The sequence below is a fragment of the Salmo salar genome, chromosome 18 (assembly GCF_965601325.2).
Source record: "Salmo salar chromosome 18, fSalSal1, whole genome shotgun sequence".
NCBI classification, from domain to species: Eukaryota; Metazoa; Chordata; class Actinopteri; order Salmoniformes; family Salmonidae; genus Salmo; species Salmo salar.
Window position 1 is genome coordinate 24,675,699 of NC_138308.1, and position 26,452 is coordinate 24,702,150.

The window sequence follows — 26,452 nt, forward strand, 5'->3', positions numbered from 1 at the left end:
GTTCAAATAAACCTACCATTAAAATTATAGACTGATCATTTCTTTATCAGTGGGCAAACAAACTAAATCAGCAGGGGATCAAATACTTTTTTCCCTCACTGTAGCTATATCAATCCAATTCATCATGCTGCCCCCAAAGCAAAGGATGGGGAATATGAGACTGTATGCACAGGTCTTATATGATCGAGTAAGAAATGCTAGACCACCTCATAATGAAGGTCTTATGTGCTAAACTTAGGCTACAACGCTATTCAGGTCTCCTGTTACCTGTTCTGAATGCATCTTACTGACCCATGCCATTGTCATTTAATTATGCAAGCACAAAGCCAAGTCTATGGTTACAGCTGGAACGTGTGTGGAGGAACAAATTTGCCTGATGGATTTTTAATGATAGTCCTAAACTAAAACAGGCGCCCATTGTAAAGGGATATCTAATCAGCAGTGCATTTCTGAATGAGGCTGTGTGGAGAGGGAGATACTTATAAACAAAACTCCAATATAAACCTATTCTCACAGAGGAGACCTGTCAAATGCTATAATTTGACATTCATCACAATGCATGTAAACACAATACTATCACTATCGAGATTGATGTAAATGTACTGTATGTGATTTATGTGATGCTTATTATTAGTATAATAACAGCTACTAGCTGTCAATGATAAAAAATTTAGTGTCATGGGCATGGCCCTAAACTACCTCGCACATTCATAATTCATGAATGCAAATGTCAGCTTATTCCAACACCCAGCACAGATACAGATGCAGTAGCAGTAGCATATTCACCGTTATTGACATAAGTGATTTAAAGTTATGTTCCGATTCTGTAGGGTCCTTGAATGAAAGAGTTGTTCAATCTAAAATATATAGGTACTACAAAGACCATACAATAACTTCCCAAATGTGTAATAAAGTAGGCTATTAAATCATGTATCTTTATAAACCACTTATAAACCACTGTAAACCATGTATGTACGGTGCCATCTTATTGTAGTGAAACATGCTGAAGAAGTTACTGTGGGGTTCGGTAGCTCCCATACTCTATTCTAGAGAATACAGTGCATTCAGAAAGTATTCAGACCCCTTGACTTTTTCCACATTTTGTTACTTTACAGCCATATTCTAAAATTCATTAAAAAAAATCCTCATCAATCTACACACAATACCACATAATGACAAAGCAAAAACAGGTTTTTAGAAATTTTGCACCAAAAATAATGGAAATATCACATTTACATAAGTATTCAGACCCTTTACTCGGTACTGTGGATGCGATTACAGCTTCGAAGTCTTCTTGGGTATGATGCTAAAAGCTTGGCACACCTGTATTTGGGGAGTTTCTCCCATTCTTCTCTGAATATCCTCTCAAGTTCTATCAGGTTGGATGGAGAGCGTCTCTGCACAGCTATTTTCAGGTCTCTCCAGAGATGTTCGATCGGGTTCAAGTCCGGGCTCTGGCTGGACCACTCAAGGACATGGAAATACAATGGAGGCCACTGTGTTCTCGGGGACCTTCAATGCTGCAGAATGTTTTTGGTACCATTCCCCAGATCTGTGCCTCGACACAATCCTGTCTCTACAGACAATTCCTTCGACTTCATGACTTGGATTATGCTCTGACATGCACTGTCAACTGTGGGACCTTATATAGACAGGTGTGTGCCCTTCCAAATCATGTCCAATCAATTGAATTTACCACAGGTGGACTCCAATCAAGTTGTAGAAACATCTCAAGGATGATCAATTGAAACAGGATGCACCTGAGGTCAATTTCGAGTCTCATAGCAAAGGGTCTGAATACTTATGTTTAGCATTTTTAATACATTTGCAAAAATGTCTAAGAACCTGTTTTCGCTTTGTCATTATGGGGTATTGTGTGTTGATTAATGAGGATTTATATTTTTATTTAATCAATTTTAGAATAAGGCTGTAATGTAACAAAATGTGGAAAAAGTCAAGGGATCTGAATACTTTCTGAATGCACTGTGTATACAGTATGATTGCTATCATATGTTCTGCCAGCATGGTAGAAATGTCCAAAAGTCAATGTCTCTAATGGTGATTCCACAATTCAATTATCCTCTATAACCATTAGTGTTATGTTACATTTTTTTTTAAACATTTACATTATAGTCATTTAGCAGACGCTCTTATCCAGGGTGACTTACAGGAGCAATTAGGGTTATATGCCTTGCTCAAGGGCACATCGAAAGATTTTACACCTAGTCGGCTCGTGGATTGGTTAAAAGCTATGCCACCCCTGGGCAGTGTGAATACATTAAGATTGGAATGTATCCTATTAGTAAAAGTGTTATAAGGCAGCGTTGTATCCTTCAATGTATCTTGCCTCTCAAGTCATTATTCATAACTACTGTGATTAAAGATTTACATTTATGACTAATTTCATTACAAAGCAAATCAAACTGGGAATTTGTCTTACACTGTGGTGATCACTGTTGAGTCATCTCTATTGACAACAGGCACATTCAATTACTAGATAAGGGGCAAAGTAGTCTCATTGATTGACCAGGAACTTCATTAACTTCATGTCCTCTGTCGTTAATAAAGGTCCATTGATTTTGTCATTTAAATGGATTGGAGATTCAGGAAAGATAATAGTGAATAGTGAGACTGAGGGCATGATTCAATCTAAACCTACACTGTAGTAAAAACATACTGCAGAAAACTCACATTATGTCTTCCCAGAGAAGTTGCAACCTTTCATTGAAATCAAAAGTAGTCATAAACATGTTTATTATTGTCTAATTAACAGCAACACTTAAAAAATGAATTTTGTGTCACGGGAACAATGTAATTGTGGGTCAACAACAGTACAAGTAGGACTGCATACTGTATAATGTCAGTCATTTTATCTGTTGGTGTCTTTTTATCCACTCACTGACTAAAAGCTTTAAGTCACTTTCCCCAAATCAGTCAATTTCTGAAAAGAAATAAAGTAATGCTGATAACTGGAATGGGATCAATACGCCCTGCCTCCATAATTTCAAAGAGTTTACTGCATAAAACTGCGCTTAAAAATAGCCCTTGTCATATGTCGCTGTTGCTCTGATCTTATTCACCGCGAAGAGGGGGGAGGGGGGGGGCAAGGGTGAATAACGAATGAAAAAAACTGTTGGCAGCTGGAGTCGATGAATGAATGACCCATTCAATCAGCAATAACCAATTCTCATGATCGTAAGTCAAATCACCATTGACAATCGTGTTAATTAACAAACTGTTCTAGTATGAGTGCCTTTAGCTACATTTGTTTGAAACTCACACAAATCGTAATAAATATCTACCTCAGTGTAAAAGAGATGAATCCCAAAATTGTTACCCCCGGTCTCTCCCTTACACAGTTCTCGGTCTAAAGGTTCAACTGATTTTAAAACCGTAGAAAAATACCAGGCATGTTTTACAAGTTTCACATCTCAAACAATAATAGTCCTCCTAATCGATTAGTGCATATCGGTCCTCAGCACAATTGAGATTAGCCTATAGCCTATGCACAGCCTGTAACCTAATAAGAGAGGCTATGCTTGTTATTTCAGTATAATGGCATGCTTCATAAATGTCCGTAGGCACTCGTGACGCTAGGATTTACCAACTCGGCCAAATTTGTCTTTGAACATTTGTCACTTATTATTTATAGGCTACTTCGTTCGAGAGCACAACCGAACGACTTTGTTCCCACATTAGACTACCTTTGAGAAAACGTTTGATAGCTTTTTTAACTAGTTCAGAGTGTTTCTTTGAGGAATCCAGAGCGAGCGCCCTTGTATCATTACTGTGAGAAATGTTCTTTCATACAAACGATCTTTACACAGGTCCTGGAAGAGATAGACATTCAAATACATTTCTTAAAAATTATAAGGTAACACAATATTTTTCTATTGCACATAACTTAAATACACTATTGAGAAATTATCAGACTGATGCACAGTGTTAATCTCATAGTTACTTTTGTCGAATTCAAATGATATTAATGGACATATGTGGTTTTCCTGATTGAAAAGGGACGGTTTTATGGGCACAATATTATCTAATGTTGATTCTTATTAGCTTAATTTATGCACAGCAACAAAAGCCATGCATTTGGTAATTTAGGAGCAACTCAATATTTTTGTAAGTGTTTAATATTATCCACAAAGAGCTTTTAAACTTAAAATAAATATAGGGTCCTTTCAGGACCTTCGGCAATCCATTCAAGCCAACAAGTTTGGAGAGCGTGTTGAGTTTAATCAATTCAGAACGTCGAGATGGAGCCTAACTCACTCAAGGTAACATTATAATCATACACCAACATATTCTATTTTCGCATGATATTAACAATATGGAGACAAACCTTTGTGTTTGCAGCTCATTTACAATTCTTTGGTGTTTTTGTTGTTTTTACATCATATTACAATAAGTAAATATATAGTTACATGGTTCTAAATCAGTCCTAAAATCAGATGCAGGTGGTATTTTGTGCGTAATTTAATGATTTGTCAAGCCAAAGTCATTGCGCATGTCGTCCCATTCAATGTTTCCACATTTTTGAATATGAATAACTCATTCATTAAGTTGCTTATTGCTATTTTCTCCACAGTGGGTAGGCTCGTCTTGCGGTTTACACGGACCATACATATTCTACAAGGCTTTTAAATTTCACCGGGACGGTAAACCAAGGATTCTGTCCCTCGGAGACTTTTTCTTCGTAAAATGTAAACCCGGAGATCCAATTTGCATAGCGGAGCTACAGCTGTTGTGGGAGGAAAGAACTACTAAGCAACTTTTATCAAGCTCAAAACTTTATTTCTTACCCGAAGATACTCCCTTGGGAAGGACAGTTAGTCATGGAGAGGTAATAACCTTCAAACATTCTGTTGATACATCGATGTGGCATTTTCTGCATTCTTTGGTCATTCGTTGTATAACGTGCATGCATTATGTGATAGCCACATTGATCCATCGCAAACTGCATAATGTGTCTGTCTATTACATTGTTATTGACTGCTTAGCCTATTTGTTCCTCATTGTGTCAACTGCTGAATGTGCAGTTCAATCGTATCCAGCTGTGCGTAATAACGCTCGTGCGCTGTATGAGGTTAATTGTATTAGGGGAAGAAAAATCCCCTACAAGTCCAACGCGTAGGCTATGTCATTTTATTTCTTCATGGTGCGTGTCAAACGGTGATATTGACTGAAATTGCGAAATGGTAAAGCATATGAGATCAAAACGCTTCGATTCAACAACACCATAAATATAATCTTTCATCATATCATATGAATGGCTGCTGAGTAAGCGCACACAACCTATTGAAGACGAGTGCTAGCACGTCTAACTTGTTCATCATTTGCATAATTTCCATGAAATCATTCGCATTCCTAACAATGTGATATCGTTGTCAGCTCAAACGTTCTGCCCTCTTATCCAGAGATTAAGATAGGTCGAAAAGACAAAGCGTTACAAAATAAGATTTACTGTAGTCTGATATGTTGCCATTGGCAATATGATTAACTGAGGTATTTTGTTAAGTGGCTAAATATGACGCCTGTATCACATTTCATAACCGCATAGAGCGACAAATATTGGTTTTGTATATTCATTTATTGTGGGGTATATAAAACAATCAAACATTTGCTATGTGCTACTGTAGCCTACACAAATAGGCAATTCTACCGAAACACATTTCACTATGCTCTGACTTGATTTTGAGGTCACATGAAATATGCCAGCGGTTGCATTTGTCATTTAGGAAGGACAAAGCCTAGTTTGTATTTGATTAGCAATGCAAACATAGAAACCGACTTTTCCCCTGCTGATGGTCCTCTTGTGTAATGCAGTAGCTATCATATTTCCTTATAGTGGACACTGCTATGAATACATGTAATTGAAACCTTTTATTTTCTTCACTCAACTAGAATCATCCAAATCCTTACTTTGCATTAGCCTTTAACACAATGTAATGACTTTGTAAATACTTTGAGTGCATGCACAGTCCATCATTAAGAAACACACTTGTGCAATAAGGGACAAGTCAGCCCCACCCCTTGAGAAGCCTGATTTGCATTGCAAAGTGGTAACATCACACACGATTGGATATCTGGACAATATTATTTGACTCCTTCCAAGATCAAAGGACAGAGTGACTCCAGAGTGTTGGCGGTTGGAAATTGATAGTTATAGCAATAGCCTAGAGCAGAGCTGAAGTAGAGTATGACACAACATACGATGACATCTAAAAGTGTGATGTTGATGCCGACGATCCCCTTAAATGTGATTTTAAACTTGATGTTCTCAGCAAATTGCCCTATAAAGATTACATTGGAATTTTACTCAAACAAGTAACTGGCTGCAGTTATTACCAGTCAGTTAATGATCTTTATTTTATGACTGCTCTAATATGCAAATCCGCTTAGCCCGAGACAGCTTTCAGTTTGTAAGATATACGTGGTAGTTATAGCCTCTGACTAATGGGTACGTGTAAGACTACTTATCTACAGCACAAATGTGCTCATGTCATGAATACAATAACAAGTCATTTTCTCAGTGGGATAAAAGGAGGTTATAAATCTCTCTGGATATCCCTTCTTGAGTTCAATGCTCAACATATTATGTCATTTCCCCTCAGGCCTGGGTATTTGTATGCTCTTTGCCCCTCCCAGTGTAGGCAGGGACAAGAGAAACCCATGTCCTACTGTGCTCATTTTGCTTTCGCTGACAACCCTTCTACTCCACCATACAGACTGACCGCATGCTATGTATAAAGGCATTGTGTTATGTGGCGCACCCATTATGATACAACCTCTATTTGCGTCTCTGCATTCTGTGGTCTGAGAACCGCTTCTTGCAAAGCAGTGACACAGTATTAAGTCTTGCCCTCAACGCCCCCCTCCGGTACATGTTGGCTCAATACGCTGTCTTTTTTTGGCTCATGTTTCAAGAGAGCTTTTTTAGATAACACTTACGGCTACAACCATTTCAGTGCTGCTACAGCTAATTGCCTGGGCCTTATCGTTGTACTGCTTAAGGTACCCATCGTGGAAATAGAACATTGGCAAGTAGTCTGGTATTTCCTGTTCATACACTAATAATTTGTTATTATCTGTGATGTCACTTCTTGTTTGGCACTCTATTCCTGTAAATGACAAAGCAGTGAGGTATGAGAGCAGTGACTGCAGCAGTTGTATTGATTGCAGTAGAAAGAAATGGTGGCATCTGTCCAGAATCAGCTTTGGTTTATGGCAAATATCCATGCTTGTGGTGTTTGAGTGCTGGGGACCTGTAAATAGGGAAATCAGATTATATGTTGTTTATTTTCTTCTTCTCTGATTTTCCTGGAGGGAGTATGTTTGCAAAAGTAATTCTAGCCATAGGAATGTTTTTTTCAGTTATGTTATCTGGTAGTCCAGATATACAACCAATAGCTCAATAGAAGATTTTATATGGATTTATGTAAGATTCATACTGGTCAGTGAGCATGATACCAAGTCACCCTATTCACCCAACAATGTCAGTAATTTAGGCTGGGGTGGGGGGGTGGGGGGTGAAAACTATCCCTCCACTGCAGAACAAGCCATTAAGTCGGAAACGTTGCCCTCAAGTGAATTCCTTTTGCGTTTCGAAAATACATGTAAATTATTGTCAGGTTTTTAGGGCAGTACTGGGGATAATTTAAAATGTAATTTAAACTGAATGTCATGCACTTCAAAGTAAAAAAACACATCATTTTGGTTTGTGTTATTTCCATACACATAAATGTGTTCTTATATGCAGCTATTCTGTGATATATGTAATGATATACAGTGTTTTTTCCCTCAACACATGAAGAATTGGTGCTCTTTGGATTGGTTTACACCTTGTCATTGACAAACCACTTTAACATCAAACACATTTCCCATAATGCATGACTCTAAAGCCCCAAGCTATAGTGGATCATTATAACCTTAGAGGACTGAAACCACAGATGAGCTGTTTCCAGAGAATGTACTTAGCATATTTTTATTCTTTAGTGAATGCTCATAGCACTGCTTCAGCCTAATATGATTTAGTCTGTGGTTATACACCCCACAGTCAAAATAAGTCAAATAGTATTCAGTTCTGTGTGTGTTTAAAGTATTTTTGAAATTACACACTGTACAAAACAAAATAGTAGCTGCTTATAGTTTATGGCAGAAATCATTTATGGCCAATATCTTGCAGGCATATAAATTGTAACAACATATAACAAATATTTAACCAAGTTCTATTTTAAAATAGTTTCAGTAGAATACATCAGACCCTAACCTCTCCTGTGCTCATTTTTAGATGGTTGAGTTTGTTTTGAGACACTGTATCCAAGGTCAGTGTTGAGGAGGAAAGATAATGAACTCATATTGCGTTTCACTCTCTCAGCCTAGTGCACCAAAGAGCATTGTTCATGTCACCATGTCCATTACTCAATTACTAATCTCCTTTTGGCCTAAGGAATTCCTGGGTTGACCCCCTGAGCCACCAGACTGAAACCTTCGCAGCATGACAGGGGCTGCCTGTGAGACTCTGACTCTTAACTGAAAAGCCTGTCCAACAAATGTACCGCTTTGCCCTACAATGGTGACATTTAGGAATGTCCCTTACTGTTCAAGTACTGTGGTGCTCTTTTCACAGAATGATATGGAATAATATGGATTTTATGGACATTTAGAGATCATGAAATCATAGCACAATTGTTGAATTTTAAGTCATAAAAGCACACCTTTCTACCAATTACACAGTTGACATTCTATACATGTTATATAAGCCCTCATGCATTATTTGTTGTAAAGTAAAAAAGGGTTCATATCTGCTGTACTATTTGCTGTACTATCATGAACCTGTAATAAATCACATTGTAATATTATTGCTCCATAAACCACTGAGATTGTTGTAAGCCTAGTCACAATATCAACCTTTATTTGCAGTCTGCAAAAATGATATAGCAACAACCTCTCTTGTGAATTGTTTTATTTGAAGTGTCACATCTTCCCATTGGTAGCCTACAGAGACCTCTGACCTATATGCAGCTTGGTGGTTTTATCTTCCACTTCCTTCCAATATCAGTACCTTAACTCTTTATGGTAACTCAGTGTGGGTGTTTCACAGAATTTAAATGTGTGTTGTGTTTTTGAACTCATAATATAATGTCATGACAGCTGTTGAATGACAATCACCTGTTGCACTCAAGTAAAACACATCACAAAACAGGACAGTTTGACACCCACACGTCACATACAATTCAATGATGTTTGGGAAACATGCAGTCTAAATTTTTCTTTCTGTGAGGAAACTATACAGCAGGATTTCCCAAACTAGGGGTCGCCTGATTTGAAAGTGGGGTTGCGAGAGAAATTTTGCGCTTGGTTCATAGAACCGGGGTTACGTCAGTAACCTCCGGTAGCTGCTAGATGTGGTTGTAATAAACAGAGCGGTTTCTGTTTTCTTCCTACAAATGTGGCTCTATCTTTTGAATGGTTTAAGCTACAAGATATTATGACCCCTTCACTGAAAGATCCTCAGGAACACGTATGTACATACTTTTTCCCTCTAGTTTGCCAACAAGCCGTTAGAACCGAGTGGACAAGACCAGGCACTAAATCAGACTTCTACACAGATCATACAACATTATTGCCTGATGATCTTCTGAACTTCCCAATACCTTTCTGATGTATTTCAGTCACTTCAAACCATATCGTCTTCATATTGAAATACTGTCAAAAATACTGTCAGACTGATTTGTAATAGACTGTCATAGCCCAAAGTAAATATTGGCCATTGATTACATAACTTAATTTTACATGGTTGGGTTGCAGACTTTTTTAAATATCAAAATGGGGTCGCGGGCCAGAAAAGTTTGGGAACCGCTGCTATACGGTATGTTATGAAGACACTCATTCAAGACCTAAGATGTTAACTGTAGAAAATCCATTGTGAAATCTTCTGAGTAATGTAGTATTAAATATAATGTATACTTCTATGAGTTACCAGTTTAGTATGTTTACTTAGTCAACTGTATCAAAGCACAAGAAGAATTCCAGAGGATGTTTTTGGCTGCAGGCATCACTGCTTAACAATTTCTACTTTCTGCTGTTGATTGGTACTAAAATGGAGTTCTGTTATTTAAATGTCTTCCTTTTAAAAAGAAGACAGTCATGATGCCAGCAAACAGTTTCAACCACCAACCAACCACCACTTGACAGCACATTATAGGAGTTTATATAATCATGTTTATTTACTAAGAAGACACAGATATAGGAAGCTAACCATCACAGCTTTTCTTATTTACAGCTTTGTTTTTGATTAACTCAGTTTTGTTAGCGGTGTGGAACTGGCATTGTGCAAATTTACTCTGTGTGAAACGTAATAAAGTCACTGTATGTGTGTGTGTGTGTGCGTGTGAATGCTTAAAGGGATAGTTCGAGATTTTGGCAATGAGGCCCATTATCTGCTTCCCTAGAGTCAGATGAACTCGTGGATACCATTTTTATGTCTCTGCGTGTAGTTTGAATGAAGTTGCTAACTAGCGTTAGCGCAATTGCTAACAATCGTTAGTGCAATGACAGAAAATCTTTGGGAAGTACAGTAGACTTCCAGTCATTACGTTACCGCTAGTTATGATTGGCTCGCGAAACTGTCTCTAACTTCCTTCATACTGGACGCAGATACATAAAAATGGTATCCAATATATCATCTGACTCTGGATAAGTAGACAAAGGGCTTACTTGCCAAAATCCTGAACTATCCCTTTAAAGGTTGCTTCAGGGGAGAGGTGTACAGACTGTTGCAAGGTAAACGTTAAAAAGCATGTTTCTCCAGATGGACACATCTGTCCTCCAGATTCTGCAGCTTAATAACAATCTCCTACCACTCCGGCCGGATAACAAGCCCATTACTCCTCAAAATGGAACCACATTTCAACATTTCTATGCCACAATTTTTCCATTGGAGTTGCAATTCCTCAAAAGGGATAGATCAAAAAAGTTATTTTAGTTTGCCTCAAAGGGTTGAAAGAACCAGGAACACAACTTGTTCAAGGGTTGTAGACTCTCAAGAGTATTACATTTGAACAAAAGGTTGCTTAGAAAAGTTCACCCTGGTTACCATGGCAAGCTGCAGATGTAGGATCTTAATTTGATCACAGGAGATGTAAAACTTGTAGTGTATTAGAGGTTTCAAAAGGCTTTGTAATTTCCACTTTTAAATTTCAGACTTGATTTTCCCTTTTGAAAAATGTATCAACCACTACAAAAAAGTAAATTAATTATAATATAATGATAATTCACATTCCTGTTGCTGCAAGATTATTTTCCTGCTGTAGCAAACTGGCTCAAATTAAGATCCTACGTCTGTATGACCCCATCTCTAATAGTAACTCTTATAATAGTCTTAAGATGTTGTTATGAATTGACATATCCCTGTAATTTTATTCCCTCCTGACCTCACACTCCCTACCCTCCTTCTCTTGTCTCTCTTATAGCACGAGGTCATTGCTGTGTCAGAGAAGGTGATTGTTCGGTTGGAAGACCTGGTGAAGTGGACAGTCCCAGAGTTTTCGGGATGGTCCCACGGACTGCGGGCAGCGCCTCTGAAGCCCTCTGTCCTGAGGGAGCTGGGTGCCAATGGGCGCAGAGAGGCCCTCCACAGATACAGGGAGAGCACCTTCACCAGCGGCCTCAACTTCAGAGACATCCAAAGGGAGAGGGCTCAATTGGGTGAGGACAACTGCTTTCCTGTCTCTCAAGCTATTTTGTTTGTCTGTCTATTAGTAGTCAGAATAAGTACTAGAATTCTGTCCATAACATTTCAGTTATACATGGAATTGTAACTATTTGTTAATACTTGTAAGCCTCTTATAGATGAAGGCTTTGTATAAAATAGTTACCAGTTTGGATTACACATCACTGTTAGAACCACATGAATGCACTAACACATTTATGACCAATCAAACATTTTTCATTATGCATTTATTTTTGCTCATGTTACAGTTATAATTGCATGTACATTCCTGTATAATTGCCTCAAACCTCTGGCATCCTTAATTTGTACCATTAATGTCGTTGAGGTATTTGATAGCTGCATTGTGGTATTTCACTGCTGCAGTAAAAAGAACATGAATCACAAGATATGAAGGAGGCTGATGAGTCATGCTAATCCTTGCCGATATAAAACAAGGTTTATTTAACAAAAGAAATGTGAAGGACTTAATATTCCCTTTGAAGAATTGTATGTTTTCCCCCCTTCAGATGATAGTGAAGCAGCAAAATTGTCATAGAATGTTAATGACACATTCAGAATTCTCTAACTCCAATTTCATATTTTTCTATTTGGGTTTCTCTTTTTATTCGTAGTTAACAGAATACTGACTACAGATAACTTCAACTTTTTTGCAAAAATCTCCCATTGACATCAATACAAGATATAAGGTATAGTCACACATAGTTGTATCAATTTGGGATGGGCCCCAACATCATCACCATATTCTTGGAACATTCTAGAGATACTGCTGTAATGTTTTGCAATAAATAATTTTTCCATTACCAAAGAAACATTTGACTAGAGAATGACTGAAACAAGCAACAAAATAGAGAAAAGTCCCCTTCAGAATGTGTTATTGATAGTTGTTATTGTTTGGGGGATGTGGATGATTCATAAATCCTTTAGTAGCTGGAGAGCTTGCTTGTTTTTGCCTTTGAGTGTTATATTGCCCTTGAATACACTCTATATCGTTAGATTCTAAAGAGAAAGTGGATTGGAGAATCAATAATGGCCGCTTTGTCGTTCTACAACATGAGGAATCAATAGTGTGTGTGCGCGTGTGTGTCAGTGTGTGCGTGTGTATGCATGTGTGTCAGTGCTCTATGTCTATGTGTGTGTGTGTGTGTGTAGTGATTGTGTATTAGTCATAACAGGAAATAACAGAGGGATAAAAACAGCTGTATAGATTTATTTGATGTCAGTCAGTCTCGTCACCTTCTAATATTCTCTGTGGCTGTATGATGCTAATGAGTGATGTGGCCGTTAATGACTCCATCAGGCTGTGTGTAAATGCACTTGTCCCTCCAGTGGAGTATCTCCCAGGCTGCCTGCTGAATGTGCCAGGTCAGCAGAACTCCCCTGGCAGGGCACCAGCAGCCCTAGCCCTGTGGCATGTGTTCCCACCCCTGCCAGCTTGCCGTTGTCTCTCTAACGATAAGAGAGGGATCATTCAACAAGGACACGCTATTCCAATGAGCTTTGGTTTGGATAGCAATATAGCTGTGATGAACTGATGATTGAAATTAAATATGAATTAAAGAGATATTGCAAGTGTTCATTGAGTGTCCTGCCGCTTTCCTTGTAGGTTTTGTTAGAGCTTCTGAATCGTTATTGCCCTTTTTTGGGAAATGATCATTTATAACCCAATGAGTTTCTTATTGTCGGGAAGAGCTTTCCTGCCTGCTCAGTTCTACTCATAACATGAATGATCTGTTAGCTAATTGTTGTTATAAATACGTGGATGTCCTCTCTGGATCTTGAATATCTGAGCCATTTATTCATAAAAAAACAGGATACTGCCAGAGTTACATAGAAATCAATTGTGCACTAAAGGGTAGTACAGTGTGCTATTGTTATTAAGGGAAGCATTTTTTTATGTGAGTGTATCCTAATGTTTCCTGGCAGACAGCCAATGAGAAGTACAGTGCATGGAAAGCATAAAAAATGCTCTCTACAAATGTGTCATGAATAGCAGGATCACAGTGCTATTGTTCTTCATGTGAATTATATGATGCGATATTATAGCAACTAAGCTACGTGCTCTGTTCGCAAAGGATAGGGAAACAGAGGTCTCCACTGTCATTAATTAGAGAAAGAGTGCCCTTGCCTTGCCTGCTAGCTATAGCGCCGCATCGACCAGTGATTTTTAACAGTGTGAAGCAAGTTGAGATTGCTGTTATAATTCAAGTGCCATCTTGAGGAAGAATGAACTGTTTTCAAGGCTCTCCACATTCTAGAGTGCTGAGCAATATTACACTTATCTGGACCTGCAGCTGTAAATAAACCAATTCCACCATGCCGCTTTAGCAGGGAAAGTTTACATTCATTTCCATCCATCCCTAAGAGAACTGTCCCAATTTTTGGCCTGTCGAAATTTGTTGTTCTATTCCAGTGGACTGGACAGGAAACGGAGAGATGTGTAATACAGTGAGGAATACAGAGATTGTAAGAATATAATCTGGTGTTGAATGGACCAACTGTGTTCTATCTGATCAAGATCTAATTTCTATGGAAGATAGACATAGGAGCAACCTCAATGTGTTTTTACAAGAATAACGTGATATGGGCTCTCTACCGTACAGGACATCTGGCAAAAGACATATGGCTTTAGATGTTGTCTTTTTACATTAGAGCTTTTTACATACAGTATATAACTGTGACATCAATATCTGCATCTAGCCATCTATTGTATGTTCCTACCATTTTTTTTTTTTTTTTAACCATTATTTAACCAGGTAGGCTAGTTGAGAACAAGTTCTCATTTGCAACTGCGACCTGGCCAAGATAAAGCATAGCAATTCGACACATACAACAACACAGAGTTACACATGGAATAAACAAAACATACTGTCAATAATACAGTAGAACAAAAGAAAACAAAAAGTCTATATACAGTGAGTGCAAATGAAGTAAGTTAAGGCAATAAATAGGCCATGGTGGCGAAGTAATTACAATATAGCAATTAAACACTGGAATGGTAGATGTGCAGAAGATGAATGTGCAAGTAGAGATACTGAGGTGCAAAGGAGCAAGATAAATAAATAAATACAGTATGGGGATGAGGTAGGTAGATAGATGGGCCGTTTACAGATGGGCTATGTACAGGTGCAGTGATCTGTGAGCTGCTCTGACAGCTGGTGCTTAAAGCTAGTGAGGGAGATATGAGTCTCCAGTTTCAGTTATTTTTGCAGTTCGTTCCAGTCATTGGCAGCAGAGAACTGGAAGGAAAGACGACCAAAGGAGGAATTGGCTTTGGGGGTGACCAGTGAGATATACCTGCTGGAGCGCGTGCTACGAGTGGGTGCTGCTATGGTGACCAGTGAGCTGATAGAAGGCGGGGCTTTACCTAGCAGAGACTTGTAGATAACCTGTAGCCTGTGGGTTTGGCGACGAGTATGAAGCGAGGGCCAACCAACGAGAGCGTACAGGTCGCAATGATGGGTAGTGTATGGGGCTTTGGTGACAAAACGGATGGCACTGTGATAGACTGCATCCAGATTGTTGAGTAGAGTGTTGGAGGCTATTTTATAGATGACATCACCGAAGTCGAGGATCGGTAGGATGGTCATTTTTGCGAGGGTATGTTTGGCAGCATGGGTGAAGGATGCTTTGTTGCGATATAGGAAGCCGATTCTAGATTTAATTTTGGATTGGAGATGCTTAATGTGAGTCTGGAAGGAGAGTTTACAGTCTAACCAGACACCCAGGTATTTGTAGTTGTCCATGTATTCTAAGTCAGAGCCGTCCAGAGTAGTGATGCTGGACGTGCGAGCAGGTGCGGGCAGTGATCGATTGAATAGCATGCATTTAGTTTTACTTGCGTTTAAGAGCAGTTGCGTTTAAGAGCAGGCCACGGAAGGAGAGTTGTATGGCATTTAAGCTCGTCTGGAGGTTAGTTAACACAGTGTCCAACGAGGGGCCAGAAGTATACAGAATGGTGTTGTCTGCGTAGAGGTGGATCAGAGAATCACCAGCAGCAAGAGCAACATCATTGATGTATACAGAGAAGAGAGTCGGCCCGAGAATTGAACCCTGTGGCACACCCATAGAGACTGCCAGAGGTCCGGACAACAGGCCCACCGATTTGACACACTGAACTCTATCAGAGAAGTAGTTGGTAAACCAGGCGAGGCAGTCATTTGAGAAACCAAGGCTGTCGAGTCTGCCAATAAGAATGTGGTGATTGACAGAGTCGAAAGTCTTGGCCAGGTCGATGAATACGGCTTCACAGTAATGTCTCTTATCGATGGCGTTAAAGATGCTCTATGCAGAAATGCTCCGCCATTTCCTGGTTGAAAGAAATCGAATAGTTCGCCTAATTTCAGTTTCTGTGACAAATAAAGCAAGTATAGTGTAGGTGTAGAGCATCATTGTACCATCTCAACTGCTGTGAAATATATTTTCCATAAAATAAAATATAGCATTTTCAGCTGATGTACAAAACCGAAAGTAAAAGACGCAAAAACGAAACTTAAGAACGGGAAGCATAGGAATATAGCACATAGAACATCTCTACCACTTTTTAGACTTGCTTTCAAGAGAGAGAGAGAGAGCAAGAAGAAAAGAGAGAACATGTGTGGATCATTAGTCATGATTCATCATTCACAACTGCCGCTCCTTCCCCCAGCAAGATTTGTGCTGTGACATGATGACAGGGATTGTGCAAGGTCACATTTTTGACTCTCTACCCCCCTCTCTTACTTCTCACCTAGCTGGAGGTCGATGATGAAATGATTTACAGGAAGCAAATTAAACCATGCTGCTTTCTAGTTAACAACACTGTGCCAACATATACATTCCTACTAGAATGAATATGGTATGTTTCACAGGTGCCCCATAGAAATATAATGAATCCAGTGCATAACGCATTATACATTATTTATGTCTGTCCAGATGCAGCCACTGGCAATCTTCAGAAAATGTTTCAGTTGGAATATTTTAAATTGACGCAGTCGATGGATTATAACCTTCGCAGCATCTTTCAGAGTTCACCAAATTATTTATGCTGACACAGACCCGCAGAATGATAAAGAGAATAGAAAACAGATTTCTTTCACTGGGTTGAGTTATCCTGGAAATATACATATGATTGTAGTTGATGTTGCTTTTCTATTATACTATGGTAGAAAACCGACCATGAAAAATATTTTGTGATCCGATAGACAAAGGCATGGATTTGAAATGAAAGAATGTCTTGTTGTAAAGCATATTCTTCATTCAACTGTGTATTAATCAGATAGATGCCGTACGCTCCCTTTGTCATTTTCTCTCCCCTATGCAATTTCCTCAAACTAATTCTTGGAACTATCCAAAGCTTTTGAAGTAATTCAATGGAGTGTTCTATTGATTGTGTGACTCTGATAGCAGTGGGTTTTGGTTTATGGGCATGTTCTCTTCATTATTTTCAGACCTGTTGGAGAGAGAATCACAAGCTGTTTTTCCCTCACTGATCTGCTCATATCATTAATTCCCTTGACTGAAGTTTGGCCGGAAGCCAAAAAATTCTAAACGTGTAAGCAGTAAATTGTGTGGCGGGGTGGAAAAATCTATTAGATGTGGGGAGCGTTTGAGCATGCCTGGAATTTGAATGGGCCAGAAAAACACGTCCTAGCAGGCATGTGCTTTGTAATCAAATTTGGATTCCGATGGCAAAAACGGTTTAGTAATTTAGTCCTTTCAAAATGTCAGATAATATTTGTGTAATTTCCAGCTGTTTTTTGCCTGTGTGCTCCAGGGGGTGAGATGCTTTGCTGGTGGATTGTTAAACAATGAGTTTGGATCCCAGGGGTGACCTCACAGAGGAAGTGAAGGGTTTTGTCTGTCCATTAACTGGCTCTGAAACAACAGACTTGTTATTGATGTGACCTCTCCTAGAACATAAAAGGCATCCCAAACAGCTAGTATAACACTCACACGCTATGCTAGTGACATAGAGGGAGCGTTATACCATTCAAATATTCCCTAATCTGGTTGCCTTGATTGGATTAGTTTTGTTAAAGTCGAGCAGAAAAAAACTATAAAAATAGACATCAACATGGACGCACAGACAGACCCAAATACTCAGACACCCACCCACACACATACCCTTCTCTTAAAGCCATCATAGTGACATTATTAATTTCAACCTGGGGGTATTCATTTTGCTTGCGAATAAACAATGTGGCTTTTATTAGATAGGTTGCCAAGGCTTGTTGAGTCAGTATGCCTTACCCTTTAGTTTTTATTGCCAGCCAATCATCCCACCATAATGTCCTTGAATATTTCATGAGAACATATATTAGTCCATCTGTGTTATGAATGCATTTCAAGCTGCTCCAGTTGCAGTCTTTTTGTGCACATTACAGTTACAGCCTGGAATTCAATCAGATCTGCACTGCGGGCAACCCACACTGCAAAAACAGCTTTACCATTCATATTCACTGCATAGGAACAATGGAATTGTTGTCAGTGGGGGGTTATTAGGGCTGTCAAACTCAGGTTAAATTATTGCCTTTCCACTGACATTGTTTAAAAAAAGTTTCAACATCAACCACAAGTTGCAGTATTCGTAAATCGTCTTGAATAATGTGCATATTTTAAATGGCATGGTTAGTTTGCCCATACAAGTGTTACATTGCATGAGGATAATATCACCCAATTCGGGAAGTACTTTTGGACAGTTTGAGAAATGTTTTGTTGTTTCTTAAAAAGTATGATACTTCTCCCCAGGAGAACAAAGAAAGGCATAGGGCTAGTTCATAGACTGTTTTCCGTCCTGTTGTCCTGGCAGTTATTTCATTTCCGTCCTTTGTGTGTTGGCCACTTGGTAAATCCGTATTATTCAGCAGCTCTGTTACTCTCCACCATTTCCCCCAGTCATTGTTGTGAAAACTCATTAAAAAGTGAACAGTTTCTTTGAGGCATAGATAGTGGATCTTTTGAGGAAGTTTGTCAGTGTTATTTGTGTGTTGTGTTACACATCAATATGAGCAGAGGGGCAAATAGGATATTTTAAAATGTAACGCCTCAAGGTTTTTTGGGGAACAAAAAAACCTTTGTTTTATCAATATGGCACTAATGTCATTATTCCGTTAGTAGAAATAAATGTTCCAGTAGTTGTTCTTACATTAATCCATGTAAATTGTTCATTGTACTGGATGTAATTATTTAAATAGGTCCAGTTGGCTTAGCCTATCTACTGTTTATTTTAAGCTTCCCTGTACAGATCTGCTGAAATGAGAGGTTCTTACATAATGACAGGAATTCACAATGGGCTCTGTTGAGTGACAGCCCCCACCTCGTCCTCTCTCATTATAGTCCTTAGAATGGGAAACATGCATGTCCTGAATAGCCTGTTGTTTTCTCCCCTTTCCTTTCTGTCCTTAACTGAAACATATTAAATCATGTTCCTTTCTATGTCTGTATCCCCTCAGTGGTCTGCCATGATTTACAATGGGGGGCTTTGAGGAAATATACACAGCAAGTTTCGTCAGGAATGACATGTAATTCCCTCTGACCCAATTCCCAATCTTCAGATGAATAGTTTTCTACCCTTCCCATGTAAACCTCAACTAAAGTGGGAACTCTGTGTCCCATTAAAGGTACATTTTAAGGAAACATCACATCCATTTTATTCCAGAATGCATAGAGAATGCACAGGCCAGGAACTCAGTCACAATCTTTATGATCCAAGATCACAGCTGCTCAATTGAGTTTGTGTCGAACAACGCCGCGTGACAAATGGAAAGGTCGGTCCATCAGAAGAGATTGTATATTATCATCTGGGAGAAAAGGCCTTTAGATTTAGACATAGAAATAGTGGAATTAAATGCCTCAGATTTCCACTGACCTTCTTTTCATCCTCAGAACTAGTCATTTACACTGAAAATCTCCTTCTTTTCATCCTCAGAACTAGTCATTTACACTGAAAATCTCCTTTGGGCAAGGTTTTCTATGTAACAGCCTGGCCACTGTTAATAATTTGTGAATGAGGAGCAGCGCAACAGTGCAATATCTAGATTGGGAAAGGCAAACAGAGCCATTAATCTCTCTGGATGAATAAAACAAAGAACAAGGTGCAATGTTGAGGCCTGTTTACCACAGACAATAGCTATTGACTGTCAGTTCTGTAAAATCTCTGTTTCTGCTTGTCTAAGTCGACTTTCTTGTTCCTACCAGTAATACCTCGCTGGTATATACAATTATGGGTCTCATGTTTGGAGTATGATTGTGGTTATGCAGGGTTGAAGCTATAATTTGGTTCAGGCTTAAAAGACCTCTGGAACATTGGGATGCTGCCTTGTTTGTAACCGCCATAGTCTTTGATAGTCAAAGGAACCAATTTGGCGCAAGGAGCTCTGAATAATTTTATCATGTATTACAGAGCCTATTAAATGCAAACTTTTCAATCTAGCAATCAATAACACAGACAGCTTACACTGGCCCCATGCCAACGACATTAGAGCTGCTAGCGCTTGTTGCTAGGGAGCAGAGCCCGCTTAGGGGAAGGAATGTTTAATGTAATAGAATCACATAAATCAACTCAGGGAAAGTGCTCTTGTTTTTTTTCTAAACCATTTGAAATGGGAGTATGTTTTTGAAAATGTCGTTTATTGCAATTTTTCAATGCAAACTGTGAGAACATCTGGAACCAAATTAAGAACAGTGTTCAGAGCAATTGTGCTGCATTTTTTTCTGTACGCATATAGCTGGCCTAAATTCTTGCGCAGCACACTTGAATAAATTGAGGTGAAAATTATATAAACGTTTCTTTTTTGTTTCGGGACACCCTCCCCTCCCTCCAATCCCCCCAAAAAATAGAACAGAAAGAGGCACTTTAGTGCCATTAGATAATTAAGAACAGGAACCAACTTGCCGAGAGAGCAGCCCTCTGCTGTCCTTCCTTCATACAGTTTTAATAGAACATTTCCTCTGGGCATTTGTGCCCTTTTGTGAGAATACCATTCCCTTTGAAGGCTTTACAGATATGCCTTGTGAATATAATGGCGACTAATAGTTATCTTAAGGCTGATCTAAACCAGGAAATGTTTTGATGCAACTGATATTATGGGTTGTTGTGAAGAGGCGAGTCAATACTTGATTGGAGCCCATTGAATCATGGTGGCTACATTATGCGTCATGAATATGAAGGGATAAAAAAAAAAATCTCCCTAGGGAGGAGAAGCTAGTCGTTACTGAAATATGATTGTCTTTTTGCATTCCGTCCAATATTTATTACTGGCAGATGCCATGCTTTTTTGGTTCAATAAAGACAAACAGCTTGAGAGCCAGCCTGCATATAGCTCTCTGTGTCACGTCCTTTATATGAAAACCGTAGATGCTGCAGGAAAGAGAGGCGGATGAATCAGAGAGGTGTTATACATTATGAAAGGAGTCTTGGGTAAATGGAAACAGGGCAACCTCTGAAATCAATACAGAGCTGAACAGCAAAAAAGGCAGTGGATGGGGAGAGAATACAAAATAGTCTCCTTGTCCAGTTTCCCTAGTTTATTCCCTGTACTTTGATAAGCTTTACATTTTGTTTTGATATCCGTGCGGTACCTACTGTAAGAACAGATATCAACGTGTCGCTATTGCCTCATAACACTAGGCTCCAGTAAATTCCTTGTCTGGTTAGATGATGTGGAAATGTTGACAACAGCAAATTTCAGCCGAGTGAGTGATTTAGGACTTAGTGACTGAAAGACAGTATGAGAATAATGGTTTTCAGCATTTTTGCCTCAGTGAACAGAACTTCACTCACAGTGTTTGAAATAGTTTTTTTCCCTGGTGTAACAATTTTAAGCTTGTTTGAAATGTAAGCCATACAACACCAATTTCGTTAATACATTGGTCTGTTACCTAGCATAAAACCGTTTTTTGGAGACTGTGTTGGAAAATAGATGTTCTTTTACTCTTCATCATGTAATCTCTTTTGAAGGAAACCCAGAATTATGTTTGAAAGGGTTGCTAGCATTGACCGGAGAAGTGGAAAGCAAAAAAGCTCTCATTGCCTATGGTTGTTCAGAGTAATGGTGATGCAGGAAGCAGCAGTATTATAAATAGTAGGCCTATATCCCAGAATCACTGACCTTGACCTTGAGTTGTCTTGGAGTTCTGCACTTGCTTATGCAGGCACTATAATCCATCTGCTGTATAATTACGGTTGAATAGCATATTTTGTAATACACTATTATATGTCCTCGGTTATGAATAGTAATGAACTGTCTTGAATGGTTATGATGACATCCTGTCACATTGTGTTTATGCTGATGATACAGACCCTGTTGTGTATGTTAGCTTTGAGATGACTTGACGATCCATTTAAAATATATATATATATATACGTTACATGGTAGTTTAATCATCACAGAAGGGCCTCTAGGTCCTACACTAAAGGCTGCTTGTCAAAACCAGCTGCTTTAGTAAAGAGAGAGAAAGAGAAACGGCATAATGTTTTTTCTCTCCGTCTTTCAACTCTCTAGTGACAGAGCTAAGGCCCCAGCCAATTCAAATTTGTATGTAAAGATCCTTTATTTGAAAAGATCAGATTTGATGAACAAAGGGACATTAAGTGTGTACATACCATTCCATTATATACCATTCCATTATATACCATTCCATTATATTATATACCATTACATTCCATTATATTATATACCATTCCATTATATACCATTCCATTATATTATATACCATTACATTCCATTATATTATATACCATTACATTCCATTCCATTATATTATATACCATTACATTCCATTATATTATATACCATTACATTCCATTATATTATATACCATTACATTCCATTATATTATATACCATTACATTCCATTACATTATATTATATACCATTACATTCCATTATATTATATACCATTACATTCCATTATATTATATACCATTACATTCCATTCCATTATATTATATACCATTACATTCCATTCCATTATATTATATACCATTCCATTCCATTCCATTATATTATATACCATTACATTCCATTCCATTATATTATATACCATTACATTGCATTACACACACACTCTCTTGCACACACCACACGCACACGTTTTGTTCTTCTATATTTGTCGGTACCTAAAATTAATTTCCTTTCAAAATCCTATTTTCCCCTAAACATAACCCTTCCCTAACCTTAACCCATAACCCAAACCCTAAACATAACTCCTAACCCTAAACCTAACCACTAACCCCTACCCTAACCCTAATTTTAACCTTAATTGTCACCCAAACCCTAAACCTAACCCCTAAGCTTAAAATAGCCTTTGTCCTGATGGGAACATGGGAAATATCCCCACGAGGGAGAATTGTTCTTGTTTTACTATCCTTGTGGGGACTTTTGGGAATTTTAGGTCCCCACAAGGTTAGAAGAACCAACACACACACACACACACACACACACTTAGCCCTACTATACAGTAAATCCCCCATGGCTTCTTCCCCAAATTGAATCTAATCAAAAGAATGCTGGGAGGGCCCTCAGGAGATTGCCAGGTTCCATAGTTGGCTAGTTCAAATAGAATCCTTGACATTTGGAAACAAACCATGTGCCACCAAGCAGTAATTGCATACAACCACAGAAACACACATCTGTGCTGTGTGTGTTTGAGGATGGGGGCTTTCATTGCCTGCCTTTTGAAGTATTATTAATGTGTAGTTACCTGGCTCTGTTGTCTGTGAAAGGTACCTGTATTGGACTATGGTACCTAATAGGGCTGGGCTGCGGACACCAAATTGGAGCAAATGGTGTCAAATGAAGGTGTGCCACCAAACCCTGTTCAATAGAAATGCTCATTTTATATTCAGATCATATTTCATATAAATTATTATCATCAACACTGTCAATAATATTGATAACTATGATATGAATTATTCTCCATATCGCCCAGAACCTAGTACAGGTACTTCATATTAAAAGTCTCATTGTTATATTGTGGAATGTTTGAGTAGGTGCTACTATAGAATGCCTACATTCAAAACCTCATTATGGATTACACCTCTGGCTGGATATGTGCGAAGAAATGCCACCCAGGGATTATTCAACATTTTCAGTCTATACTTATACTGTATGCAGAGTGGAAGAGAGTGAAAGTGAGGAGTAGGGAGAGAGAGGGGATGATCAATTAGTGTTTCATTTCTATGTGTGTAAGGTTTCCATTGTACTGGTCTACCAATTTGGCCAACTCAACGTTACTTTTCTGTACGAGGGTTGCATACATGGTGGATTTTTATGCTTAGATGGACAAAGGGGTATATATTATTCTTTCACGGCTAACAGTACTTGTTTGGGCTCAATACTAGTATATTTCACCACTATAAAGTATATTGTTTTTCTTGTCACACAATTGCATGATATGCTTATAGATTGGGGCGGCAGGTAGCCTAGTGGTTAGAGCATTGGACTGGTAACTGAAAGGTTGCAAGATTGAATCCCCGAGCTGACAAGGTAAAAACCTGTCATTCTGCCCCTGAACAAGGCAGTTAACCCACTGTTTCTAGGCCGTCATTGAAAATAAAATGTGTTTTTAACTGACTTGCCTAGTTAAATAAAGGTAAAAAATTGTGATGGATTGTCTGAGGTTCTCTCTAACCAGGTTAACACATTTTCTACCTAAACTTCTTGTTTCTGAAAGACAAGACTGCCTTAAGGGGCATTTCTTACATGCTTGTTTTCCTAAAGTGAGCAATCCTGTGAAAACTTCTGCTTGAATTTACTTATAAGTTGCTTATTAACACCTGCCAATCTAGATGTGAAGATCTTTTAGTTGTCTTGACATTTGCCTCTGCTATTATCAGTATATGTCATACATAAAGTCGTACACATTCCCGTATTCAAGTGAAATGTGTCATTATCAGGGGGTGGGGGTGGGTTTAAACTATATTTGTTTGGAACTAGGGCTGACTGTTTGTTTGAAATATTGTTTTGCTCCAGGTCAGGAAGATGACGGCAGGAAGGTTCTGGTGCTGAGCTATCCCCAGTACTGCCGTTACCGCTCTGTCCTGGCCCGGCTCAGAGAGCAGCCGTCGGTCCTGCTGACAAACCACACCGTGCTGGCTCTGGGCGGCATCGCCTCCCTACACAGCACAACACGCATCCTCTACTGCAGGGACACCTTTGAACACCCCACCCTGCTGCAGAACGAGAGTGTCTGCGACGAGTTCGGTAAGTCCCAAAATGCTAGGGTGCAGGTAGCACCTGCTCTGCTTAAAAAGGTTTTCTCCAATTTTGCACCGACTGAACACCACACAGGGTTGAGGTCACTTCCACTTTGATTCAAGTCACTTCGAGGGATGGATTGAATTGAAAGTCTCTGTGACCTTGAATTGAAATTCCCTATGTGGACTTGAGATGATTCAGTTCACTTCCAAAATTGACTGAATTGAAATGGAACTGATCCCAACACTGCAAAACACACCATACTGATGATTATCATCTGTCCTTAAGATAATCTTTGTTTAAAGGCCCAGCGCAGCCCAGTGATTTTCCTGTGTTATACCTATATATATATATATATATATATATATATATATATCTACAGTATGAGGTTGGAATAAGCCTCTGAAATTGTGAAAATTATATTAATTCCCTTTTAGTGTGAGAGCGGTTTGAAAAGACCTACTGAAATTTCAGCCTGTTTTGGTGGGATGGAGTTTTGGCCTCCCTAGTGACATCAGGCGGTAAATTACTTAATAGGTCGTTATCAATAAAACGTCACAATATGGTGCAGAGCGTTTGATTTGCCTGTTAGGAGGCAAGGACAACCCCAGCTTCGCTAAAACCATTGACAACTGCGTGCCATTTTTAAGGATTTTTTAAATAACTGTTAACTATTTGGTTGTAATAACATCAGCTCTTGAAGAGAATAGTCAGAACTACACAGTTCTGATTATTCTAGGAAAAACAATTGTGCACATTTAGCTCTTTCATCTCTCAATATTGGCCACCATTAATTTGATATTTGTGTAATATAAATTCAAAGTGAACTATACCTGCCAAGTATGAGTGGTTTAGGTTTATTTCCTATCCTTTGTGGGTTCTGCCTGTCAAGCAGCAGAAGGGCGCATTTGCCAATGTACTGTTAGCTGGTAATGTTTACTTTGCAAGCTACCGGTAGAAACTTTGCACAGTTGGCTAAATATAGTGGTAAGTCGACCTAATGTGTTTTTTTCTCCAACCAACGTAGGCCTACCAAGTGAAGTTAGCTAACATGATCCCCTTTTCAACATTGTTTTTAGTCACGATTGGCTGCATTGATTGATGGACCACATCAAATTAACTAGCTAATAACAGGTCACGTTAATATGGCTAATTAACAAGCTAAATTTCAGGGGATAAACTAGATGGCTATATTGTTAGATTTGCTTGCCATTTATAGTGGTGATGACAGAAGTCCGACTGCCAACTTTAACGATGTCAAGCTCTTTCCAAAAGCATGAAGCAAGCTAAATATCACATATTGCTATCTAGCTAGCTACATGCCAAATGGATACGCTACCCTCAAGTATCTGAAATGACATGATAATTGATGTTTACTGATCATGAAAAGCATGCAGTTACTTTCTGTATAACTCTGATGATTGAGCTTTTAGATGTGGAATAATCTGAACTGTGTTGTTCTGACTATGCTCTTCAAGAGGTGATGATATTAAAACCAAATACACTATATATACAAAAGTTTATGGACACCCCTTCA

At 38.7% G+C, this 26,452-nt stretch overlaps 1 protein-coding gene across 1 annotated transcript in view; it reads left to right on the forward strand.

Annotated features, from left to right (window-relative positions):
- Positions 1-4,205: 4,205 nt before the first annotated feature.
- LOC106577140 (AT-rich interactive domain-containing protein 5B) overlaps positions 4,206-26,452 on the forward strand; it is a 67,373-nt gene continuing 45,126 nt past the window's right edge. Inside the window, exons 1-4 of the mRNA XM_014154904.3 lie at positions 4,206-4,280; positions 4,592-4,846; positions 11,478-11,712; positions 24,691-24,921. Of these exons, the coding sequence (XP_014010379.1) occupies positions 4,260-4,280; positions 4,592-4,846; positions 11,478-11,712; positions 24,691-24,921 (742 nt within the window). The 5' untranslated portion in view covers positions 4,206-4,259. The remainder of the gene's footprint in view (positions 4,281-4,591; positions 4,847-11,477; positions 11,713-24,690; positions 24,922-26,452) is intronic.